We start from the raw sequence: 27213 nt of genomic DNA, 5'->3' as shown, positions 1-27213 counted from the left end.
ACATGATTGCACAAGGTTTTCTAATCATCAATTAGCCTTCTGAGCCAATGAGCAAACACATTGTACCATTAGAACACTGGAGTGATAGTCGCTGGAAATGGGCCTCTATACACCATACTTGCCAACCTTGAGACCTCCGATACCGGGAGATGGGGAGTGGCGGGCGTGTTCAGGGGTGGAGCGGGGGCGTGGTTGGGGCGTGGTTAAGGGTGTGGTTAATAGGGGAGTATATTTACAGCTAGAATTCACCAACTCAAGTATTTCATATATATATATATATATATATATATATATATATATATATATATATATATATATATATATATGAAATACTTGACTTTCAGTGAATTCTAGATATATATATATATATATATATATTTATTTTATTATACATATAAATAAAATAAATACTTGAATTTCAGTGTTCCGGGGGCTATCCAGTAGATGGCAGTATTGTCCTGTTTAACTTCTCCTCCGTCATGACTCGGCCACCGTGTTCAATGGAGAAGTCTGTTCTCCAAAATGTACAGGCAACATAATTACATACCCCTTCCCCTTTGAACTGTCCTGGATGAACTGCAATTCTTGTTTCCATTCGTTTTGGAACTTGCAAGCGTATTTCTTCATCTTGCTCGTCGACGGCGTCGCCATGTCTGTAACTTCCTCGTTCTTCTGCTTCGTCTCCTTGTTGTGTGCGCAGTTGTGCACTCTACTCTCTAAAAGCCGTTGATGTTATGACGTCATTGGGCAGGCAAGCTGTTTATATTGTGGGAAAGCGGACGTGAGAACAGGCTGTCCCCACTCAGGTCCTCATTGAGCTGGAGGGTGCGTGGCCTCCAGCTCCGGCTGAATACCGGAAGTTTGTCGGGAGAAAATTTCTGCCGGGAGGTTATCGGGAGAGGCGCTGAATACCGGGAGTCTCCCGCTAAAAACGGGAGGGTTGGCAAGTATGCTATACACCTATGTAGATATTGCACCAAAAACCAGACATTTGCAGCTAGAATAGTCATTTACCACATTAGCAATGTATAGAGTGTATTTATTTAAAGTTAAGACTAGTTTAAAGTTATCTTCATTGAAAAGTACAGTGCTTTTCCTTAAAAAATAAGGACATTTCAATGTGACCCCAAACTTTTGAACGGTAGTGTGTATATATATATATATATATATATATATATATATATATACAGTGGGGCAAAAATGTATTTAGTCAGCCACCCATTGACAATCAATGGGTGGCTGACTAAATACTTTTTTGCCCCACTGTATATATATATATATATATATATATATATGTATATATATATATATATATATATATATATATATATATATATATATGTGTGTGTACATATATACGTATATAATTAAGTTCAACTCCTACCTTGTTAACTTCCGTGATGACATCCTTTAAGTTTTATAATCAATCAGAAACATCATGCAGCGAAATGTGAGAGAGAGTGTAGAGAGTGTTTTTCCCATCATATATTGTAATGGATTTAAATGGGTGTAATTTGTATTTTTTTCCGGCGCGTGAACACTTTTTTATAATATCCACAAAGCTCAGCGAGCAGGCTGTGTTATGTGTGACCATGTGTGTTGACTTTATCAGTTGGTTGCATTTTCTTGTGTGCCATGACTAGGGAAGGTTGTCTGGATTGGGTCATATAAGTAAATCATGTGCTATATAAGTTGTAGCAATGAGATTGTCAGATGTTTAAAATTACTGGGAGACACCCCGGGGGCCAGATTCCTTATTAAACTTATCACGTCTCACGGGCCAAGTTGTAGACGCCTGCGGGCCGTAGTTTGGACACTCCTGTCTTATCGGATCAAGTGAAAAAGTTAATTACAATTTGAAGAAATTCAATGTGCTAGTTCTGAACATGAAAAATAGAGACCAAACCTTCCATCCCTTTGAACTATAAGGCTCTTGTTTAAAACATGACGCTCAGCCGAAAACAAGATGTGACTTTGTTGAGAGCCCCACTGTTGCCGTGACAACAACAGAAGCGTACGATACATTCACCCTCCGAAAGAAAAGCAAGTGTCGTCTCACCCGATTTCTCACAACCCTCTTCATCGCTGCGGTCTGAGCAGTCGTCTTCGCCGTCGCATCGCCACGACAACCGCACACAGCGTCCCGTTCCACACCGAAACTGGTCTGCCGTGCACATGGACGTAGCTGCGGCCCAATTTCAGTGTCACACACGTGGCATAAATGAAAAGGCATAAAGAAAATAGACGCACAAGCCAACAAGCATACTCACTGCAATTCTTCTCGTCGGACTGATCGTCGCAGTCGAATTCGCCATCACACCGCCATCCTGCGTTGATGCACATGCCACTGCTGCACATGAACTCCACAGACCTGCATGGCTGGTGGGATGCTACACAAAAACACACATCAGAAATAGGACAAAGGTATCAAAAACGAGCACATACTCGTTAATAATAATAGCAATAACAATAATATATGGTCATTTTATAACTTTGTAAAACTTAAACTTGATATGTAAGTTTTGTTTTGATAGAAATAATTATGTAAAAAAAAGGGTTTAAAGTAACACAAAATCTAAACAGATCACGACACAAAAATAGGGTGTCTCAACACCTCTCGATAGATTTTAGGGGACCGGTGGTGCTGAAGCCAGAAAGGAAGGGTACTTATCAAGGAAAGAATTCATGAAAAAAAGATTATAAATGTAATATAAATATAAAATAATTAAATTAAAAAACACAAAAAACATGTGTCCAGTACATGCACCTGTCTAATAAGGCAAAGCAAGTTTCTTTACGGAGCATGAATTAAACAAGACAATTCAAAGTGCTTTACAGCCAAATACAGGAAAGCAAAAATAAAAATAATCATAAAAATAATAATAATAACTCCCTTCCTCCCACCTGGTGATATAAAGTAGAGATGTCCGATAATGGCTTTTTTGCTGATATCCGATATTCCGATATTGTCCAACTCTTAATTACCGATTCCGATATCAACCGATACCGATATAAACAGTCGTGGAATTAACACATTATTATGCCTAATTTTGTTGTGATGCCCCGCTGGATGCATTAAACAATGTAACAAGGTTTTCCAAAATAAATCAACTCAAGTTATGGTAAAAAGTGCCAACATGGCACTGCCATATTTATTATTGAAGTCACAAAGAGCATTATTTTTTTTAACATGCCTCAAAACAGCAGCTTGGAATTTGGGACATGCTCTCCCTGAGAGAGCATGAGGAGGTTGAGGTGGGCGCGGTTGGGGGAGGGCGGGGGAGGGGGGGGGGTGTTGGGGGGGAGTGGTGTAGGGCAGTGGTCCCCAACCACCAGGCCGCGGCACCGGGCCGCGCAAGAAAAAATAAAAATTAAAATAAATTTAAAAAAAAAAATATATATATATATATATATATATATATATATATATATATATATATATATATATATATATATATATATATATATATATATATATATATATATATATATATATATTTAAAAAAACAAAAAAAAAAATTAAATCAACATAAAAAACACAATATATACATTATATATCAATATAGATCAATACAGCCTGCAGGGATACAGTCCGTAAGCACACATGATTGTATTTTGTATTTCTTTATGAAAAAAAACAAAAAAACAAACAAACAAAAAAACTATTCAACCCCCCCTCCGTGGGACAAATTTTCAAGCGTTGACCGGTCCGCAGCTACAAAAAGGTTGGGGACCACTGGTGTAGGGGGTAGCGGGGGGTGTATATTGTGTAGTGTAGTCCCGGAAGAGTTAGTGCTGCAAGGGGTTCTGGGTATTTGTTCTGTTGTGTTTATGCTGTGTTACGGTGCGGATGTTCTCTTGAAATGTGTTTGTCATTCTTGTTTGGTGTGGGTCCACAGTGTGGCGCAAATTTGTAACAGTGTTAAAGTTGTTTGTACGGCCACCCTCAGTGTGACCTGCATGGCTGTTGACCAAGTATGCCTTGCATTCACTCGTGTGTGTGAAAAGCCGTAGATATTATGTGATTGGGCCGGCACTACGCCTCCAATAATGTTGTCTGGGTGGAAATCGGGAGAAATTCGGGAGAATGGTTGCCCCGGGAGATTTTTGGGAGGGGCAGGCACTGAAATTCGGGAGTCTCCCGGGAAAATCGGGAGGGTTGGCAAGTATGACTGGGAGACGCAACTGCTCTGTACTTCTCCCTACGTCCATGTACCACTCCGTAAAGCGGCATTTTAAAAAGTCATGAATTTTACTTTTTGAAACCGATACCGATAATTTCCAATATTACATTTTAAAGCATTTATCTAATATAAAGAATAACGCATCTCTCTTCTAATGCACACTCCTTACATACCTTGCTATGAATGTGACCTGTGCTTCTCAAATAAATCTAGGAAAGACAATTTTGTTAGACTACTTGATTAGAAAAATTCCAAAACACCTTCTTTTTCCCCATTTTCTTGGGAAATTTCCCCTTTACTGACATGCAAATGTTGACAGGTATGCTCTGTCTCCCTTTATTAAACATGGCCTCCGGACGAGTCGCCACATTAATTGTAATTGTATTGTAGTCTGCAGCCGATTCGGAGGCTTGGAAAACTGAGTAATTTTAGAATAAACAAATAAAAATACTGGTCTTCAGCAGAAAGGACACTTTTCCCACACAGGGCACAAGTGCAGGTGCTTGAGCACCACTAGTGGTCAATTTGTGCACTGTGCATTTGACTGCACAACTCTCGGTGCCATTGGTTACTGTTCAGCACAGTATATCACTACATTTGATTTAAGATGGAAAAACACGCTGCAGCTAACAAGGGATGAGGGTGAAATTTGGCAGGCAGATTAAAGCCAAATCAAACAAGCATCCTAAATCTGGTGTGTGCATTTCTCTGACATATTTCCTCCTGACGGCACATGTCGGCTTCCCTTGAAGAGAGGGCCAAAGATGAAGAAAAACGACAAGGCGGGAGAGGAAAGTGAAAGACAAAAAAAAAGTGTTGGAAAGGTGCATCACGCCTGCTGCTGCAGGCTTAGAGAATACAGAGATGATGGAAACAGCAAGTGGTTGTCCCAAAGAGAGAGGGAGAATTACAGGGAACAAAAGTCCGTGTGGGATGCCGTCACAGTGACACACACACACACACATGCAGTGTGTTGCCTACTTGCGTCTCATAAACACGTCTATAAATGTTCATGCACATTGTAAAGTGGATGTGCGAGCATTATGGTGTTGGCGTGAGGGAAGGAGACTCTTTTTTTCCTGAACAAAGCACTTTTCATGTATATGGAGACGCAAAACCATGGAATGCCTGTGTGCGTGTATGTGTGTGTGTATGTGTGTGCACGAAAAAAACGAAGAATTCACATTATTTTTTCAGGGCGAAGTGAAATACAGAAAGATGTCTTGTTTCTCCATGTGTACTTATGTCCAAAACGTGGTTTCCATTGCATGCGTCAGCTGAAAAAGTTGAGCAAAATGTTGCTATTTAATCAACCCTTGTGCAAGCTTAAAATTAACTATACACACTTACTCTTAGGACCCGAAAAGAACCCACTCATAAAAGTGTCATAGGCATTTTTTTAAATTTTTAACTTGAAACAATTTAACAACTTCAGCTCTACCAATTGATATAAAGTTGTATAAATAGTAAAAATAATGTATTCATTTTTATTATTTATGTTTTAAATGGTGTATGTATATATATATATATATATATATATATATATATATATATATATATATATATATATATGTATGTGTGGGAAAAAAATCACAAGACTATTTCTTCTCTACAGGCCTGTTTCATGAGGGGTTTCCTCAATCCTCAGGAGATTTTTGGATTGAGGAAACCCCTCATGAAACAGGCCTGTAGAGATGAAATAGTCTTGTGATTTTTTTCCCACACATACATATTACGCTCTACCACGGTATCGAGCACTATTTTTTGGATAATCTAATTAAGACATATATATATATATATATATATATATATATATATATATATATATATATATATATATATATATATATATATATATATATATATATATATATATATATATATATATATATATATATATATATATATATATATACACACACACACACACACACACACACACAGGGATTAGAGTCAGGATGCATAAGAATAGTGATTTGGATGTAATTTGATTATTTTGTGCAGCACTAATAGCTGCCATGTTACATACACCTGCATGTCAGCGGTTTTTAATTGCAGTTTAACTCATTTATGCTCATCATCATTAGACATGGTTTCCTGGCACCTTCTGGTGGTTAAGGGCACACCAACACGAGTTTTCATGTAAAAAGCATAGTAAAACATGGATTACAGTGTGTTATAAAATCGAAATTATAATGGGAGTCAATGGGGCCTAAAGAGTTGTTAAGATCAAAAACCTGGCGACATTTCAGACCCCTGACCTTCAAACTGAACAATCACATCACTTGCAATGCTCGTTCTGGGCTCTAGGGTTGCACAAGGGATTAAAAAAAAACGTGGCCACGGGAGAAAGACGAAACAAGAGAATCACTCAACCGACTCAACGGTGACCTTGGCGGAACTCAAATGATGACAGGGGACCTTGAAGCTGTGCTTATCACACTGCAGATAAACACATCAAAGAGGCAGACCTGTGCCTGTTTGTGTGTGTGTGTGAGTGTGTGTGCGTCAACCATGATGTCGTCGACGAGGGAGTGAAACAAAGATGTAACACATTAGAGACGGGAGGTGAAAGCAGGTGGAGTGAAACATAACACTTGAAATTAGGACCACACGCTTCCAGTGTGCGTGCGTGCGTGCAGGCGACGCATCCTGCAGTCTAACACACACAAGTTGATGATCTTGTTGCAGAAAGCAAAACACTCAGTCAGCCGACGGTGCCAACGCCGAGGAAGAAGACGGTAAACAAATGTGCAAAGTGTCTTACAGCAGTCTGACTCATCCGACCAGTCGCCGCAGTCGTCGTCCCCGTCACAGTGATAGATGTCCAGGATGCAGCGGCCATATGCACACTGGAACTCCTCCACGCTGCAGGTGGCTGCCATCACATCCGAGGCTGCACACACACACACACACACACACACACTGGTTATCATTTGGAATGGGGACCAAGTTTTTGATCATCACTTGTGGGGACCACCCTTTCTACAGGTTGTGGAGGCATAAAAAAAAATTCTGAAGAGGTCCCGTAGCTAAGTTAGCTTCAATGGCGTCGTTAGCAACAGCATTGCTAGGCTTCGACAGGCGGCACAGCATTAACCGTGTAGTCACAGGTCCATCGTTTGGTTCGGTGTCTCCTGATAGTAGTATTGTTGATCTGCTTTCTATCCTTCCAGTCAGGGGCTTATTTATTTTGTTTCTATCTGCATTTAAGCACGATGCTATCACGATAGCTCCGTAGCTAAAGTGCTTCACCGATGTATTGTCGTGGAGATAAAAGTCACTGTGAATGTCCATTTCGCGTTCTCGACTCTCATTTTCAAGAGGATATAGTATCCGAGGTGGTTTAAAATACAAATCCGTGAACCACAATAGAAAAAGGAGAGCGTGTGGAATCCAATGAGCCCTTGTACCTAAGTTACGGTCAGAGCGAAAAAAGATACGCCTACACTGCACTCTAGTCCTTCACTCTCACGTTCCCCATCCACGAATCTTTCATCCTGGCTCAAATTAATGGGGTAATCGTCGCTTTCTCGGTCCGAATCGCTCCCGCTGCTGGTGTAAACAATGGGGAAATGTGAGGAGCCCTTCAAACTGCGATGTCAAAAGTTGCGAACTTTATCGTCGATGTTCTCTACTAAATCCTTTCAGCAAAAATATGGCAATATCGCGAAATGATCAAGTATGACACATAGAATGGATCTGCTATTCCCGCTTAAAAAAACCCATTTCATTTCAGTAGGCCTTTAAATCTCTGGATTGATGAAGTAAGGTGCTGATCATTCTTACTGGGGAAAAAAGAGTTAACATGGTTCATGGGGACCAAATTTAAAATAATTTTGCATAATTCACACACATTTGTATGTGACTACTGAGGACCATTTAAAAAAAAATAAAGAGTTCAAATTAAATATGACATGATCCTCAGAATTAGTGTTGGGTTAGTTACTGAAAACCTTATTTCAAAAGTAACTCAGTTACTTACACCAAAAAGTAATGTGTTACTGTGAAAAGTAACTATTTAGTTACTTTTTTTTTATTTTTTTATTTTAAGGCTCCCATTAATGCCCTTTTAGCCTTCATTTCAGTACTGTTATTGCACTGGAGAATAATACAATCTGTTGATCAACTTGACATGCATTTGCATCACTGAACTCAGAAAGCAATGTGGTCTACATACAACACACAAACAATGTGGTCTACGTACAACACACAAACAATGTGGTCTACATACAACACACAAACAATGTGGTCTACATACAACACACAAAGACAAAGATATGTTTCAAAGGGCCTTTTTATTTCAGGCCAGAACAAATTGACAAAACTATTTTAAATAGCTGCAACATAATGGCACTTTAGCTTTAAACTTTAAGTAGATAAGATCTTTGATCCAAGACACAACTTACATTTAATTAAAATGTTATTTTCTTTGTGCTCGACAAAAGAAAAGTATTGAGAATGTCTCCATGTTAAGAAACTCAACTTCTGGCTTCACCATGATGTCTTGTTAGTTGTTATGAGAGTAGCGTATGTGTGTGTGTGTGTGTGTGTGTGTGTGTGTGTGTGTGTGGCCCTTTAAGATATGACAACATGTGAGGTGAGTGACGTCAGTGAGTGAGCGGGCGAGAGAGGTGAGGGAACGGCGACAGTGAGTGCGTGCAGGTGCTCTAGCTTGGTGGATGGCTGCGTCCAATAAAGTCACAAAGTCGCAACAAACCGCCGGCCTCGTCATTCACCCTCAGCTGTAAAGACCCTCTTCCGTGTAAAGTGAGGGTTGTTAGCCCCGAAGTACATAGGCCCTGGAGGAACGTCTCCCCTGCGCCCCTCAACTATGGTCAGGGAGGAGGAGCCGCGCCCCCCCGACCCCACCCACAAAAAGCACGCCTTTTCTTTTCCTTGTGACACAGAAGGACGACACCGCAGCGCTCCAATAAAACACATTCAGATCTTCTGTTTCTAGCCGATACTACATAAAAAAATAACGTAAAATAACGCAGTAACGCATCATGTAGTAACGGTAACTGAGTTACTGAATATAAAAAATAACGCGTTAGATTACTAGTTACAGCCGAAACTAATGGCGTTACAGTTAGTCCCAACACCGCTCAGAATACAGCACTACAGATGTCCTCTTATAGCAGGGGTGTCCAAAGAGCGGCCCGGGGGCCATTTACGGCCCGCAGCTAATTGTTTACCGGCCCGCCACACATTCTGGAAATATTATTGTAAAAATAAAAAATAATACTAAAAAAAGTGGAATGAGGTGAAATCTAACGAGAAAAAGTTGCAATGTTGACACAAAAGCTGCCATGCAGGCTGTTTTTTTTTTCTTTTGTCTTTATTCATTTTTCTTTTTTTTGCCATTGCTCAAAAAAATAAAAATAATGATAAAAAAATCCATGTTTATAATGAATTATTTTCAGGGCTCCAATTACTTCAAATATTTCACTTTAAAATGTTTTATGTGGTAAATATTGCATATATTGTGTAGTAGCCATATAAAAACATCAAAGTTTTCTTTGACAAAAGTGCATAAAACAAACAAAATAATTGTTCCAGCATAAAATCGACAGATATATCTGAAGTTGATCTCGTAACTTAAGTGTTGAAAGTAAAAGACAAACCTAATAAAAATGTATCGCTTTATAAGTGGGGCACCTTTTGGATCCCAAATATATTTAGTGATTTTTTATTTATCTTTTCACTGTGATTACTCAAAAATATGAAAGAATTAAAATCAATGGTGTCCTGCATTATTGATCTTTTCGGGCTCTAATTACTCAATACTGCATATTTCAGTTTTACTATAAAAAAACTAAGTTGTTTTTGACAGAAAAGCCATAAAACATTTTTTTTTAATTTGTATTACTTTATATCAACTTGAAGTTGATATAGAGATTTACTGTAAGCGTTAAATAATAATTAAAAAAAAATAATCTGACTTATTTTTAACATTTTAATGACTGAGACCCTTTATGGTCCCCGGGACCCCTAAAGGTAAAATAAATAAAAAATGCATATATTTTGTTATGGCTTGTAAATGAAAAATATCAAAATGGCCCCCACATGCTTTAATTTTTCCGTGTGCGGCCTTTAGTGGAAAAATATATATATATATACCAGCTACAGCCCGATGAGGGGGCTGCTGTGCAAATGTCTCACACTCAAACTAACCAGTAAACATGTTTTATGGGCCAAAGCTTAAACATCTCTAAAGCATCGTCAGAATGGAGCTGACTATCATTTAAAAAGGTTTCCTTCCCTTTAGGGGGCTTGTTTTTTTGTCCCCATACCGTCAGAGGTCCCCTAAAGGTGACTGTGTAAACAGAGCGGTGTCCCCGTTAAGTAAGCATTGCCAGAACACACACACACACACACACGGTTAACAGATGACTGCAGTGGGAAAATGGCTCAGCAGTTTACTCCCTGAAGTACTTTGAAGTTGTTTCAATGAAGGAAATAATGATTAAAGTCGACTTGCATATTATGGAACCAATTCTGCCGGGTTTTTTTTACGCACTTGAAATTTCGTACCTTTGTCTTATTCGTATTCCCCCATCCAGACACGCTCCACCCCACTTAACTGAGGCGCCGGTCTTTGAGTCATTATAAAAACGAAAAAAAAAGGTAACATAAGCGTTACGTTCGTCTAATCTTGGCATCACATAATAACAGCAATAAATGCAGCTGTTTTTTACGCAGCTCAAAAGGGCTTCGTTAAGTCTTTTCATTCATATACCGTATTTTTCGGACTATAAAGGCGCACTTAAAAATCCTATCATTTCCTCGAAACTCGACAGTGCGCCTGATGTACGGAATAATTCTGGTTGTGCTGACCCACCTCGAAGCTATTTTTTTTGGTATATGGTGAAATGATAAGTGTGACCAGTAGATGGCAGTCAAACATAAGAGATACGTGTAAACTGCAATATGACTCAAGTAAACAACACCAACATTTTATATGTTCCATTGAAAATATAGAACATTACACACGACGCTCAAAAATCTATCAAAATGTTTCAGTACGACTTTGGTAAGCTATGAAGCCGCACCGCTTGATGGATTGTACTGTGCTTCAACATACGAGTATTATTATGGTGTGTGTATGAGGTAAGACATATCTGCCGTTTTGCTTCACAATATTATGCAAAAGCAACTTTTCTTCCTGCTGATCTGTATTTGGGATCTGCATCAGTGTTTCCCACACATTCATTTATTTGTGGCGGCCCGCCACGAAAGAATTAAGGCCGCGACAAAAAAAATATTTTTTATTTTTATTTTTGTCCTGTCCAGCTTCTCAGGCAAATCATATAGTTGATGTAGATGCCCATATCGGCTGTTCAGATTTACTTTACAAAAGAGAAGTGTAGGATCAAGATTGTTGGAGCTCTTTGTTCAGTGGATCAGATGTTTGATGAAGCTTTGTGTCTATCTACCACCACTACTGTTTTCTGTTTATTTGTTACTGACTGTGGCAGGACACATCTGCCTCTGTTTCACTTTATGTTGCTGGTAAATAATATGGTTGTAGTAGTAGGCTAAAGTTAAATTATTTAGTATGCACTAATTAAAGGGGCAGAGCTTTAAGAGACATTTTAGCTTTTATATTTTTATAAGATATATTTTTTTGTAAGAACCACAATTAATAAATATATTTCAGTGAATAACTTATTGTTCAAATCTGTGTATAAATATGTACATAAAGTGTTGTAATTATATTGTAAAATAGATGGATGGATGGATGGATGGATGGATGGATGGATGGATGGATGGATGGATGGGTGTTTAAAACAAAACTGTTATTATTAATTAGTAAGTATACATTTTTTGAGCCTTTTTAGAGAAAATCATATCATTGTAGTAAATTATGCAAATTACTCGATGATGTCATGGTGACCACGCCCATAGCCACGCCCCCACCACCACAGGTATCTTGGCAGTTTATGGGAAACACTGTGTATAATTCCCGAACATTTTGCACAAGTCCGCCTTTTTAGTCCCTGCCGACACCGCAGTCGATAAGATTCTTCTTTTTCTCTATCTTCTTGTTATGGGACATTCATCCTCCGCTGTTGCCATTTCTAATATAAAGTAGTGTAAAGTGCTTACTTATATTTGTCAGTAAACTCGCCATGAAAGCACTAAAACATACCGGTGTAGTGAGTTTACATTATTCACCCAAGGAACTTTAGCTATTAGAGAGTTCCGGTCGGACGGTTTTTCATGGGAGACGCTGCTCCGTTATTAATTTAAGTAAAGTCCGAATGTCATTAAAACAGTTAGCTCTTCTTTAGCCAATCTTTTGACACTTCTTCCACTCCCGTCCGTGCACGCTACACCGCTACAACAAAGATGACGAGGAGAAGACGCTGCCGAAGGTGAGCCACGTAAATAAGACCGCCCACAAAACGGCGCATCCTAAAGCGACTGTCAGAAAGCGGCTTGAAGATGGTCTGTAAAACATAATCTATGCGACATTTTGACCAAAGAACCACCATTACATGTTATGTAGACCACAAGGAAGTGTTTTACATTTAGAAAAAATATTAATAATATGACTCCTTTAATGCGCCCTACAATCCGGTGTGCCTTTTGTATGAAAATAGACCTGACTAGACCCGCTCATGGGCAGTGCGCCTTATAATCCGGTGCGCCCTATGGTCTGGAAAATACGGTACTTTCCAATTTTTCTTTCAGGCAAACAATATTTACTAGATGGAGTTTTTCCTTGACATGTTTCGACTGTCATCCGCAGTCTTCTTCAAAAGAGTCACCTGACCGCTGTGACGGGTTACCTTTCAGCGGTTCCTATAGATGTGGCCAACTAGGCAAACCTGTGAAGTCTAACGCCTGTACGGTATTTAAAGGCATTTACAATTTGTGGGAATACAATGAAATATATTTTGGAAAAAAGTCTGGAGCAACATAGGACCCCTAAAGAAGACCTCTGATCTCGACCACAAGGAAGTGTCCCCTTTAACTGTCAAAAAAATCAATTAAATAATATGATTAAAATTGATTAATTTGTTTCTGTTATGCTTGCTACATTTTTGTTGATAATACAAAACCTATAACCAGTGAAGTTGGCACGTTGTGTAAATGGTAAATAAAAACAGAATACAATGATTTGCAAATCCTTTTCAACTTATATTCAATTGAATAGACTGCAAAGACAAGAGAAACTTTGTTTTTTTTTGCAAATAATCATTAACCTAGAATTTAATGGCAGCAACACGTTGCAAAAAAGTTGTCACAGGGGCATTTTTACCACTGTGTTACATGGCCTTTCCTTTTAACAACACTCAGTAAACATTTGGGAACTGAGGAGACCAATTTTTGAAGCTTTTCAGGTGTAATTATTTCCCATTCTTGCTTGATGTACAGCTTAAGTTGTTCAACACGCCGTGGAACCGGATGGTTCTTTTCCTCTTTGGTCCGGAGTACACGACGTCCACAGTTTCCAAAAACAATATGAAATGTGGACTCATCACACCACAGAACACTTTTCCACTTTGCATCAGTCCATCTTAGATGAGCTCGGGCCCAGCGAAGCCGGCGGCGTTTCTGGGTGTTGTTGATAAATGGCTTTCGCTTTGCATAGTAGAGTTTTAACTTGCACTTACAGATGTAGCGACCAACTGCAGTTACTGACAGTGGTTTTCTGAAGTGTGTTGATATCCTTTACACACTGATGTTGCTTTTTGATGCAGTACTATGCCTGAGGGATCCAAGGTCACGGGCATTCAATGTTATGTGCAGTGATTTCTCCAAATTCTCCGAATCTTTTGATAGATGGTGAAATCCCTAAATTCCTTGCAATAGCCGGTTGAGAAATGTTGTTCTTAAACTGTTGGACAATTTGCTCACGCATTTGTTGACAAAGTGGTGACCCTCGCCCCATCCTTGTTTGTGAATGACTGAGCATTTCATGGAATCTACTTTTATACCCAATCATGGCACCCATCTGTTCCCAATTTGCCTGTTCACCTGTGGGATGTTCCAAATAAGTGTTTGATGAGCATTCCTCAACTTTCTCAGCCTTGTTTCTCAGATGTTTTGAAACATGTTGCAGGCATCAAATTCCAAATGAGCTAATATTTCCCAAAAAATAACAGTTTACCAGTTTGAACGTTAAGTATCTTGTCTTAGCAGTCTATTCAATTGAATAAAGGTTGAAAAAGATTTGCAAATCATTGTATTTTGTTTTTATCTACCATTTACACAACGTGCCAACTTCACTGGTTTTGGGGTTTATAAAATGTCACTATGGTCCTTTTATTCTCATCTCAATGGATGTTTGCAGATGTCTCCAAATGAAATGATGAGAATAGTTTTATAGGTTTGCATCCCAAACTTCAAGCGCAATATAATGTTTCACCTTCCTGGGGCGTTGGACTTAATTGCGGCCTCATAAGCGCGTAGGAGCGAAAGCACTTAAGCCGATGAGCGAATACGCGGAGGGCCAGATTTGACAGGGAACTCCCACTTTTGACGCTTGCTCCACCCAGAGTGCGCATCTTGGGTGACAGTGGAGGGGGAGAATGATGCACAGCTTGGTTGACTTAAGCACATGACTGTATGTCCTACTGTAGCTGCAGAAATATCCATCATGCTTCATAGAATAGAATAGAACAGAATGGACTTTATTGTCATTATATTTGCATATAACGAGATTAAGGACTCCAATTTAAGGTGCGGTAGTGGGAACAAATATGGTGTAAAAATAAATTACACAACAGGTAATAAAGAAAAAACTAACAATTGAAATAAACAGACTACTATCCAATAAAAATAATAAGCAATTCTGTACAATGTACAAAACACTATACGAATACAAAATACAAGAGTACCGGAGTAATAAATAACAATCATAGTCGGAACAACTGGACTAGTTATTATCTAGAACAGGGCTGGGCAATTATTTTGACTCGGGGGGCCAAATTTAGAGGAAAAAAATGTGTCTGGGGGCCAGTATATCTATTTTTAGGAAAACTAATACAGAACCTCACAATAAAGTCTGATTGAATGCTAAAAATGTTATGACAGACCGCCTTAAAAAACGTAATGGAATTTTATATTTTTCTATGAACGATAAAACCCTGAATATTGACAACATCGGAACGTCACACCCCCTCTCGATCGACATATTTTACAATCAAGCCGAATGCGACACAAATGCAACAAACACAGCGAAATATGAACGTGAAGGGTAAACAAAAACAAAAAACATCTACGATCTGATATATCACTTAGCTTTAGAACTAGAAACTAGAAACTAGAAATCTCCTTCCGCGTCTGTCCCTGACACCCACATTTCAGGCTGGCCGCTCTGGAAACACTCTGTGGAAACGCTCCCCCACCCACACTGCTTGGTGCCTCGTCTGACCTGCTGTGACGTAGATTACCATAGTAACTAGTAGGGTTGTACGGTATACAGGTATTAGTATAGTACCGCGATACTAATGAATCATATTCGGTACCATACCGCCTCTGAAAAGTACCGGTCCGCCACACCCTAAGATATTTGGTTGAAATAAAGCCAATAATTATTTATTTAGAAAAGTATCAAAAAGTACCGAAAAGTATCGAAATAATATTGGTATCAGGACAACACTAGTAACTAGTATATCATGCAAAAGTGCAGATTCCAACCATGGAAATACTTTGTATAGTTCAAGACTTACGGTCATTTGAAAACATCACTGCACATCATAACGGCAGCTACAGTTTCCATCTTAAAGATTTAAAAACAAATATTTGGGAATGTCCAGCGGGCCAGGTTGAAAAGCTTAACGGGCCGCATGTGGCCCCCGGGCCTTAATTTGCCCAGATCTGATCTAGAAGCTATGTAAAAAAAAGCCATGTCAAATATTTACTTCTTTATTGAGTGCGTGCAGCATTGGAACGAGATATTCAGTTGGTTTAAGTGGGTCAATCTTTTACAAAACAGCAAGGATGCATCAATTACACATCCAATCAGATTACCCTGACATCATCCCATATGTTACCCACGGTTACTCCAGGCGACATTTGCATTTTGTTGCTATGATACGTTGTGATGCATTTACTTGCATTGCGGTCACGCCATTTATTATGGGCCTGCTGCAATGCCAGCGCCCATTTACATGCTGCTAAGCAGCAGTGAGTAGGCGCTTGCAATGCTTTAACGCTAACATTAAAGTGCTAACTTTTTTTAGCCAACTTCACATTTTTTTCCTCTAATTACAGTCATATAACTTGGTATGTGACACATGCTAACCGTTTGCATGTTTATTTTAGCATGTTAACACTAAAGTGCTAACTTTTTTTAGCTAATTTTGCAACCGTTTACCCAACAGTCGTATGACTTGGTATGTGACAGCTGTTAACTGTCAGTGTGCTAACGTTAGCATGCTAGCACGCTAACGGTAAAGTGCAAACTTTTTTTTCTAGTTCTACACTTTTTTTCTCTAATTCCGCAGCCATACACCTTACAGCTGTGTTACTTGAAATGTGAGACATGCTAGCTGTTAGCATGCCATTGACAGGAACAATGCTAAATGTTAGCAATTTTTGTAAGCATGCTAACATTTTAGGCTAGCTCTGAAGCTCAATTTGGTCATATAACTTGGTATGTGGAACAAGCTAACTGTTAGCATGTTAACGCTAGCATGCTACCTTTAAAATGAGAGCTTTTGGAGCTAATTTTGCAACCGTTTAACCTACAGTCGTATGACTTGGTATGTGACAGCTGTTAACTGTTAGTGTGCTAACGTTAGCATGCTAGCACGCTAACTGTAAAGTGCTAACTTTTTTTTACTAATTCTACACTTTTGTTCTCTAATTCCGCAGCCATACACCTTACAGCCGTGTTACTTGAAATGTGAGACATGCTAGCTGTTAGCATGCCATCGACAGGAAAAATGCTAAATGTTAACAATTTTTGTAAGCATGCTAACATTTTAGGCTAGCTCTGAAGCTCATTTTGGTCATATAACTTGGTATGTGGAACAAGCTAACTGTTAGCATGTTAACGTTAGCATGCTACCTTTAAAATGAGCTTTTGGAGCTAATTTTGCAACCGTTTAACCTACAGTCGTATGACTTGGTATGTGACAGCTGTTAACTGTTAGTGTGCTAATGTTAGCATGCTAGCACGCTAACTGTAAAGTGCTAACTTTTTTTTACTAATTCTACACTTTTGTTCTCTAATTCCGCAGCCATACACCTTACAGCCGTGTTACTTGAAATGTGAGACATGCTAGCTGTTAGCATGCCATCGATAGGAAAAATGCTAAATTTTAACAATTTTATGTAAGCATTGTAGCATTTTAGGCCAGCTCTGAAGCTCATTTTAGTCATGTAACTTGGTATGTGGAACAAGCTAACTCTTAGCATGTTAACGTTAGCATGCTACCATTAAAGTGAGAACTTTTGGAGCTAATTTTGCAACCGTTTAACCTACAGTCGTATGACTTGGTATGTGACAGCTGTTAACTGTTAGTGTGCTAACGTTAGCATGCTAGCACGCTAACTGTAAAGTGCTAACTTTTTTTTACTAATTCTACACTTTTGTTCTCTAATTCCGCAGCCATACACCTTACAGCAGTGTTACTTGAAATGTGAGACATGCTAGCTGTTAGCATGCCATCGATAGGAAAAATGCTAAATTTTAACAATTTTATGTAAGCATTGTAGCATTTTAGGCCAGCTCTGAAGCTCATTTTAGTCATGTAACTTGGTATGTGGAACAAGCTAACTCTTAGCATGTTAACGTTAGCATGCTACATTAAAGTGAGAGCTTTTGGAGCTAATTTTGCAACCGTTTAACCTACAGTCGTATGACTTGGTATGTGACAGCTGTTAACTGTTAGTGTGCTAACGTTAGCATGCTAGCACGCTAACTGTAAAGTGCTAACTTTTTTTTACTAATTCTACACTTTTTTTCTCTAATTCCGCAGCCATACACCTTACAGCCGTGTTACTTGAAATGTGAGAAAATGCTAGCTAATAGCATGCCATCGATAGGAAAAATGCTAAATTTGAGCAATTTTATGTAAGCATTGTAGCATTTTAGGCCAGCTCTGAAGCTCATTTTAGTCATGTAACTTGGTATGTGGAACAAGCTAACTCTTAGCATGTTGACGTTAGCATGCTACCATTAAAGTGAGAGCTTTTGGAGCTAATTTTGCAACCGTTTAACCTACAGTCGTATGACTTGGTATGTGACAGCTGTTAACTGTTAGTGTGCTAATGTTAGCATGCTAGCACGCTAACTGTAAAGTGCTAACTTTTTTTTACTAATTCTACACTTTTTTTCTCTAATTCCGCAGCCATACACCTTACAGCCGTGTTACTTGAAATGTGAGACATGCTAGCTGTTAGCATGCCATCGATAGGAAAAATGCTAAATTTTAGCAATTTTATGTAAGCATTGTAGCATTTTAGGCCAGCTCTGAAGCTCATTTTAGTCATGTAACTTGGTATGTGGAACAAGCTAACTCTTAGCATGTTAACGTTAGCATGCTACCATTAAAGTGAGAGCCTTTGGAGCTAATTTTGCAACCGTTTAACCTACAGTCATATAACTTTGTATGTGATAGCTGTTAACTGTCAGTGTGCTAATGTTAGCATGCTAGCACGCTAACGGTAAAGTGCAAACTTTTTTTCTTCTAATTCTACACTTTTTTTCTCTATTCCCGCAGCCATACACCTTACAGCCGTGTTACTTGAAATGTAAGACATGCTAGCTGTTAGCATGCCATCGATAGGAAAAATGCAAAATTTTAGCAATTTTATGTAAGCATGGTAGCATTTTAGGCCAGCTCTGAAGCTCATTTTAGTCATGTAACTTGGTATGTGGAACAAGCTAACTGTTAGCATGTTAATGTTAGCATGCTACCATTAAAGTGAGAGCTTTTGGAGCTAATTTTGCAACCGTTTATATAACGTTGTGTGTGACAGCTGTTAACTGTCAGCGTGCTAATGTTAGCATGCTGGCAAGCTAACTTTAGCATGCTAACTTTTTCATCTAATTTTACACTTTTTTCTCTTTTCCTGCAGCCATACACCTTACAGCTGTGTTACTTGAAATGTGAGACATGCTAGCTGTTAGCATGCCATCGTTAGGAAAAATGTTAAATGTTAGCAATTGTATGCAAACATGCTAACAATTTAGGCTAGGAGAGCTTTTGGAGCTAATTTTGCAATCGTTTAACCTACAGTCATATAACTTTGTATGTGACAGGCAGTGTGCTAACGTTAGCATGATTGATTGAGACTTTTATTAGTAGATTGCACAGTACAGTACATATTCCGTACAATTGACCACTAAATGGTAACCCCCGAATAAGTTTTTCAACTTGCTTAAGTCGGGGTCCACATTAATCAATTCAATTCAAGCCGTGTTACTTGAAATGTGAGACATGCTAAATGTTAGCAATTTTATGTAAACATGCTAACATTTCAGGCTAGCTCTGTAGCTCATTTGGGACAGTTACACTTACAACTCTCGGATTCAGACACCCGGCACCATTTTCAAAGCACGGCGGCTTCCGGCTGAGAGGTCTGGGGCACAGATAGCAGGCCCATCAAAATTTCCGCGTATCTATTTACTGTATTGTCTCCACTCAGTATCAGTGTTCTCACGTTGAGGGACAATCTTGATTTTGCGTTTGCACACATGTTCTTCCAGACAAGTCGCCCGAAGTTCGAACGTCAGACTGTTTTTTTTTCGTCTAAGTAATTTGAACTTTTCATTACTCACGGCAATTTTCCTCATCGGAGCCGTCTTTACAGTCCGTGTCCCCGTCACAGTACCAATGCTCGGCGATGCAGCTGCCGTCCGTGCAGCGGAACTCCTTGTCGGAACATTTCCTCATGTCTGGAAGAAGCCGAATCAATGGTAAAAAAAGGCCAATGGTGATGCGACTCTCGTGCGTGTTCGTACTCACCGCACTGCTCGTCGCTGTTGTCGCCGCAGTCGTTGTCTCCGTCACAGTGCCACAGGCTACGGATACAGTAGCCGTTTTGGCACTGGAACTCATCTTCCTCGCACTCCCTGGGAGCTGGAGAGACAAACAGTAGGAGTGATTCATCCCATTATGTACATGGTAGTGATGGGTCAAACGATACTGAAGCGTCCGTGCCTCATGATACACAAGAAGTGATACAGGGCTCGAATTTAACCGCGGAAAATGCCGCAACCGCCCTCGTGTTTCGCTGTAATGCCCCAAAAAATTGACCAACAATTGCGGCAAGAACATGCCGTGACCGCCGATATCGGATATTCCGATATTGTCCAACTCTTTAATTACCGATACCAACCGATACCGATATATACAGTCGTGGAATTAACACATTATTATGCCTAATTTGGACAACCAGGTATGGTGAAGATAAGGTCCTTTTTAAAAAAATAAAATAAAATAAAATAAGACAAATAAATTAAAAACATGTTCTTGAATAAAAAAGAAAGTAAAACAATATAAAAACAGTTACATAGAAACTAGTAATTAATGAAAATGAGTCAAATTAACTGTTAAAGGTTAGTACTATTAGTGGACCAGCAGCACGCACAATCATGTGTGCTTACGGACTGTATCCCTTGCAGACTGTATTGATATGTATTGATATATAATGTAGGAACCAGAATATTAATAACAGAAGGAAACAACCCTTTTGTGTGAATGAGTGTAAATGGGGGAGGGAGGTTTTTTGGGTTGGTGTACTAATTGTAAGTGTATCTTGTGTTTTTTATGTTGATTTAATATAAAAAACAACAACAAAAAAAACAACAAAAACCGATACCGATAATAAAAAAAACGATACCGATAATTTCCGATATTACATTTTAAAGCATTTATCGGCCGATAATATCAGCATGCCGATATTATCGGACATCTCTAATATATATATATATATATACACTACCGTTCAAAAGTTTGGGGTCACCCAAACAATTTTGTGGAATAGCCTTCATTTCTAAGAACAAGAATAGACTGTCGAGTTTCAGATGAAAGTTCTCTTTTTCTGGCCATTCTGAGCGTTTAATTGACCCCGCAAATGCGATGCTCCAGAAACTCAATCTGCTCAAAGGAAGGTCAGTTTTGTAGCTTCTGTAACGAGCTAAACTGTTTTCAGATGTGTGAACATGATTGCACAAGGGTTTTCTAATCATCAATTAGCCTTCTGAGCCAATGAGCAAACACATTGTACCATTAGAACACTGGAGTGATAGTTGCTGGAAATGGGCCTCTATACACCTATGTAGATATTGCACCAAAAACCAGACATTTGCAGCTAGAATAGTCATTTACCACATTAGCAATGTATAGAGTGTATTTCTTTAAAGTTAAGACTAGTTTAAAGTTATCTTCATTGAAAAGTACAGTGCTTTTCCTTCAAAAATAAGGACATTTCAATGTGACCCCAAACTTTTGAACGGTAGTGTATATATATATATATATATATATATATATATATATATATATATATATATATATATATATATATATATATATATATATATATATAATAAATACTTGAATTTCAGTGAATTCTAGCTATAAATATACTCCTTCCCCCTTAACCCCGCCCCGCCCCTGGCCCCTCCCCTGGCCCCGCCCACCTCAACCACCCCCCCAATCTCCCGAATTTGGAGGTCTCAAGGTTGGCAAGTATGGTTCACAGACACGTAAATTGGATTACAGACGCACAGATTGAGATACGCGTTGGCAAATATTTTCGCTACAATAATACTTCCACGGTTTCTCGCCATCCAAAACAATCTCTGAAGCAGCGAGGCCGGGCTAAGCCGGACAAATACCTTCGAGTGCTCTAAAGAGCGAATTCTACAGAGGTCGTGTTTATAGCCTTGATGGAAGTTATTGCGGAGGGAATTCATTTTGGAGAAATCAATAAGCTAAATAAAATCCCACTTGCTTTATATGCAAAACCAGTTTGAATTTACTGCTGCCCTCCCTAGACCCCCCTGCAGCGTGATTTATGCCTTAATTGGGGACCCCGGCCTCGGATATAAAAGGAAATGCTATTTCACAAGACAGTTAACCTTGAGACTGAACATAAAAGACATATTAGTCATCCACGGCCCCTGCCCACATGAGCTAGTTAGATAAGTCACTGCCTGGAGTAAACTTTTAGCACCATGACATTGACACGGTTTCTCTCCAAAACCCTTTTTCTGCACGACCTTCTTTTTTAATTTTTTTTTAATTAATCACGCTCCCATCAATTAAAGCACTTTCAAAAGCAGTCTTCTGCGGTCCCCGCCCGTAATCAATGGACTATGGCTGCCCCCACCAGCCCAGGGCAGAGTAAACACGTTAGTCAGGGGGGAACAAATGACTGATGGCCCAAGGCAGGTAGCAATCTATAATCTATCCCGCAGTGCACGTGTGTGTGTGTCTCTCTGTGTGTGTGTGTGTGTGTGTGTGTGTGTGTGTGTGTGTGTGTGTGTGTGTGTGTGTGTGTGTGTGTGTGTGTGTGTGTGTGTGTGTGTGTGTGTGTGTGTGTGTGTGTGTGTGTGTGTGTCTGATAGACAACCGAGACGAACCGAAAGAGATGAAGAGACGCCGAGACATAGACGTCAACAGAGCAGAGATTTCAGTTTGATGTTGGAGTTCTGTCAAGGCGTGACGCGGCTTCAAAGCGCCGTGTCGGCTGGGGACGGGACTGACGTGATACCATTCCCGCACGTGAATCGTACATCACGGATTTGAATCCATAATTCACTTGAACTGATTCCATTGGACTGACGTCTCGGCTCACGTATCGCAAAAACCCAGAACCAGTGAAGTTGGCACGTTGTGTAAATCGTACATAAAAACAGAATACAATGATTTGCAAATCCTTTTCAACTTATATTCAATTGAATAGACTGCAAAGACAAGATATGTATATATATTTATTTTTTTTGGCAAATAATCATTAACTTAGAATTTAATGGCAGCAACACATTGCAAAAAAGTTGGCACAGGGGCATTTTTACCACTGTGTTACATGGCCTTTCCTTTTAACAACACTCAGTAAACGTTTGGGAACTGAGGAGACCAATTTTTGAAGCTTTTCAGGTGGAATTCTTTCCCATTCTTGCTTGATGTACAGCTTAAGTTGTTCAACAGTCCGGGGGTCTCCGTTGTGGTATTTTAAGCTTCATATTGCGCCACACATTTTCAAATGGGAGACAGGTCTGGACTACAGGCAGGCCAGTCTAGTACCCGCACCCTGTTGTAACACATGGCTTGTTATTGTCTTGCTGAAATAAGCAGGGGCGTCCATGATAACGTTTCTTGGATGGCAACATATGTTGCTCCAAAACCTGTATATACCTTTCAGCAACAATGGTGTCTTCACAGATGTGTAAGTTACCCATGCCTTGGGCACTAATACACCCCCATACCATCACAGATGCTGGCTTTTGAACTTTGCGCCTATAACAGTCCGGATGGTTCTTTTCCTCTTTGGTCCGGAGGACCAGCGTCCACAGTTTTCAAAAAACAATTTGAAATGTGGGCTCGTCAGACCACAGAACTCTTTTCCACTTTGCATCAGTCCATCTTAGATGAGCTCGGGCCCAGCGAAGCCGGCTGTGTTTCTGGGTGTTGTTGATAAATGGCTTTCGCTTTGCATAGTAGAGTTTTAACTTGCACTTACAGATGTAGCGACGAACTGTAGTTACTGACAGTGGTTTTCTGAAGTGTTCCTGAGACCATGTGGTGATATCCTTCACACACTGATGTCGGTTTTTGATGCAGTACCGCCTGAGGGATCCAAGGTTACGGGCTTAGCCGCTTACGTGCAGTGATTTCTCCAGATTCTTTGAGCCTTTTGATAATATTGCGGAGCGTGGATGGTGAAATCCCTAAATTCCTTGCAATAGCTCGTTGAGAAATGTTGTCCTTAAACTGTTGGACAATTTGCTCACGCATTTGTTCACAAAGTGGTGACCCTCCTCCCATCCTTGTTTGTGAATGACTGAGCATTTCATGGAAGCTTCTTTTATACCCAATCATGGCACCCACCTGTTCACCTCAGTCTTTTTTGCCACTTGTGCCAGCTTTTTTGAAACATGTTGCCGGCATCAAATTCTAAATGAACTAATGTTTGCAAAAAATTAAGTTTTCCAGTTTGAACGTTAAGTATCTTGTCATTGCAGTCTATTTAAATGAATATAGCTTGAAAAGGATTTGCAAATCATTGTACTCTGTTTTTATTTACCAGTTACACAACGTGCCAACTTCACTGAATTGGGGTTTTGTAAAATCTGCAATGTAGTGAGTGAAGCGCTATGTGGAGAATGATTAACTGTATAAAACAGGACATGCTAATTGTTTCATTTCTTGCTACTTCCATGCATCTTTCATTCGTCGTCAGTCGACACACATCACACTAACAATTGCCACTGCTGATCCGGTCCAATTTCCTCCACTAAAGTGGCAGTAAAATCCCAATTAAAACCGGATTTTACTCACATTTAATGGCTGCACTAACCTGCGTTCCTCCCCCCAGTGGCCCCTGCTCGCCGTGTTTGATGCCATCAGCGAGGTAAACAAAGAAAGGTCAAAGGTGGACAAGCCCTCAAGACCCTGATCACTCACCCGGCTGCCAAACGGCAAAAGGGCAAAGGGTGCTCGCCGCTTTTGAGTCATTACCAGGCTTCCTGATCATGATCATATTCCCTTCAAATAGACATACATTGCAGTGTCATGCATGTGTGTGTTTGGGATTGACAATCTTTAGGTCAGTATCTCAAACTAAATGAATAAAACCACCTTAATAAAAGGTGGAATAAGCTGAGGGCGGGACAGAATGGAAATGCATTAAATAATAAGCAGTTTGAGACAAAGGGGAAGGAATCACAATTTACGCTGAAAGAAGCTAAAAAATTCATACCTGCTTCACAAACACACACACACACACACACACACACACACACACACACACACACACACACACACACACACACACACACACACACACACACACACACACCCCCAACACACACACACACACACGCACACACAAGAAATAAAAGAAAAAAACATTATCTGTCGCCAATGTTTCACTTTGCAGATTTCATGGTCCGCCTCTTGCAGAATTCAACTTCCTAAATAATTGATCTGCAAAGCGCAACAAAAGTCAAACAAATGGCAGTCATATTCTTCACATTCTTGCTAAATGGTTATATTTAGGGATGGGTTTTTAATACAATACACACCCGGACTCACAAGGAACATTCCGATACATTTGAATAGTGAAGGGTGCCTGAGTGAGTGTATGGCACACTCACAAGCTGTATTGACATGGAAATTGGATGGGTACTGAGTCCGGCACTTTTTTTTGGCACTGACCGATTCACTTAAAACCCAACGATGACATGTTTCGGTAGCCGGGTTGCGCGTGACGCCACACCCGGTTGCACTTGGCACGTGGCCACTGCTTTGAAATGTGGTAATGGGCAATGGCAATCACTCCAGCAGCACTGACAGCTGAATACTAGAGATGTCCGATAATATCAGACTGCCGATATTATCGGCCGATATATGCTTTAAAATGTGATATCGGAAATAATCGGTATCGGTTTCAAACAGTAAAATGTGTGACTTTTTAAAACGCCGCTGTACGGAGTGGTACACAGACGTAGGGAGAAGTACAGAGCGCCAATAAACCTTAAAGGCACTGCCTTTGCGTGTCGGCCCAATCACATATGTACGGCTTTTGACACACACAAGTGATTGCAAGGCATACTTGGTCAACAGCCATACAGGTCACACTGAAGGTGGACGTACAAACAACTTTAACACTGTTACAAATATGCGCCACACTGTGAACCCACACCAAACAAGAATGACAAACACATTTCGGGAGAACATCCGCACCGTAACACAACATAAACACAACAGAACAAATACCCAGAACCCCTTGCAGCACTAACTCTTCCGGGACGCTACAATATACACCCCCCCCCCCCAACCCCGCCCGCCTTAACCTCCTCGTGCTCTCTCAGGAAGAGCATGTACCAAATTCCAAGCTGTTTTGAGGCATTTAAAAAAAAATGCACTTTGTGACTTCAATAATAAATATGGCAGTGCCATGTTGGCATTTTTTTCCATAACTTGAGTTGATTTATTTAGGAAAACCTTGTTACATTGTTTAATGCATCCAGCGGGGCATTACAACAAAATTAGGCATAATAATGTGTTAATTCCACGACTGTATATATCGGTATCGGTTGATATCGGAATCGGTAATTAAGAGTTGGACAATATCGTAATATCGGCAAAAAAGCCATTATTGGACATCTCTAATTTTGATGTTATTTTTTTTTATCTTGATAGATTGAAAATTAACACCAATGAATTGACTGATGAACATTATCACATAATTAATTCACAAAGTATAAATAACGACAAATAAAGTTCAACAACATGTAATTGTAAAAAAAAACAAAAAAAAACATTATGATTTGTACATTTTCAGAATGTGCTTGTTCTATTTTTAAACAAAGAAAACAATCTGAAGTTGTCTATATTTTTAAGTTATCGTGCCGTGATTTTACCCTCTTGGGAGTAGATTTTTCTCCATGTGGCCCCCCATCTAAAATGAGTTTGACACCCCTGGCTTAGATTGATGGTGGTGACGAAAACTGATGGTTCATCCTCCCATCCCCTAATAATATCCAGCACAGTATGCCAACACACGGCATATTGTTTGGATTCAATAACCAACTTGTGTCTTAAATTAAAAATCTAAATATCATCAGATGTGCGCTGCAGCTGACTCGCATCATCACCGATCATGTCCTTCAACATATTCAATAAAATAATACAAATGGAGTTCAGAGCAAAGTCAGCACGCACATGTAGAAAGATGTCGACAGATGTGTTGGAAGGAGGATAAAATAGAGGGTTCTATATCCTCACATGACATGTAAACAGCAGTCATCTGGACAGGTAGCTCTGTTATTATACAGGGTTCAGTTTATTCTAACTTGTTATTTTAAAGTGTCCTTCTCTAATTGTATAAA

At 39.5% G+C, this 27213-nt stretch overlaps 1 protein-coding gene across 1 annotated transcript in view; it reads right to left on the bottom strand.

Moving 5' to 3' along the window:
• LOC133639767 (low-density lipoprotein receptor-related protein 4-like) overlaps positions 1-27213 on the bottom strand; it is a 113897-nt gene that overhangs the window by 84112 nt on the left and 2572 nt on the right. The window contains exons 2-6 of the mRNA XM_062033365.1: positions 20120-20233; positions 19933-20049; positions 6952-7080; positions 2271-2390; positions 2060-2185 (exon numbers count right to left, since the gene is read on the bottom strand). Coding sequence (XP_061889349.1) covers positions 2060-2185; positions 2271-2390; positions 6952-7080; positions 19933-20047 — 490 coding nt within the window. The 5' untranslated portion in view covers positions 20048-20049; positions 20120-20233. The remainder of the gene's footprint in view (positions 1-2059; positions 2186-2270; positions 2391-6951; positions 7081-19932; positions 20050-20119; positions 20234-27213) is intronic.

Source organism: Entelurus aequoreus, linkage group LG02 (genome assembly GCF_033978785.1).
Source record: "Entelurus aequoreus isolate RoL-2023_Sb linkage group LG02, RoL_Eaeq_v1.1, whole genome shotgun sequence".
Classification (NCBI taxonomy): domain Eukaryota; kingdom Metazoa; phylum Chordata; class Actinopteri; order Syngnathiformes; family Syngnathidae; genus Entelurus; species Entelurus aequoreus.
The sequence above is the reverse complement of the archived record's forward strand: the minus strand, read 5'-3'. Positions and strand labels throughout refer to the sequence as shown.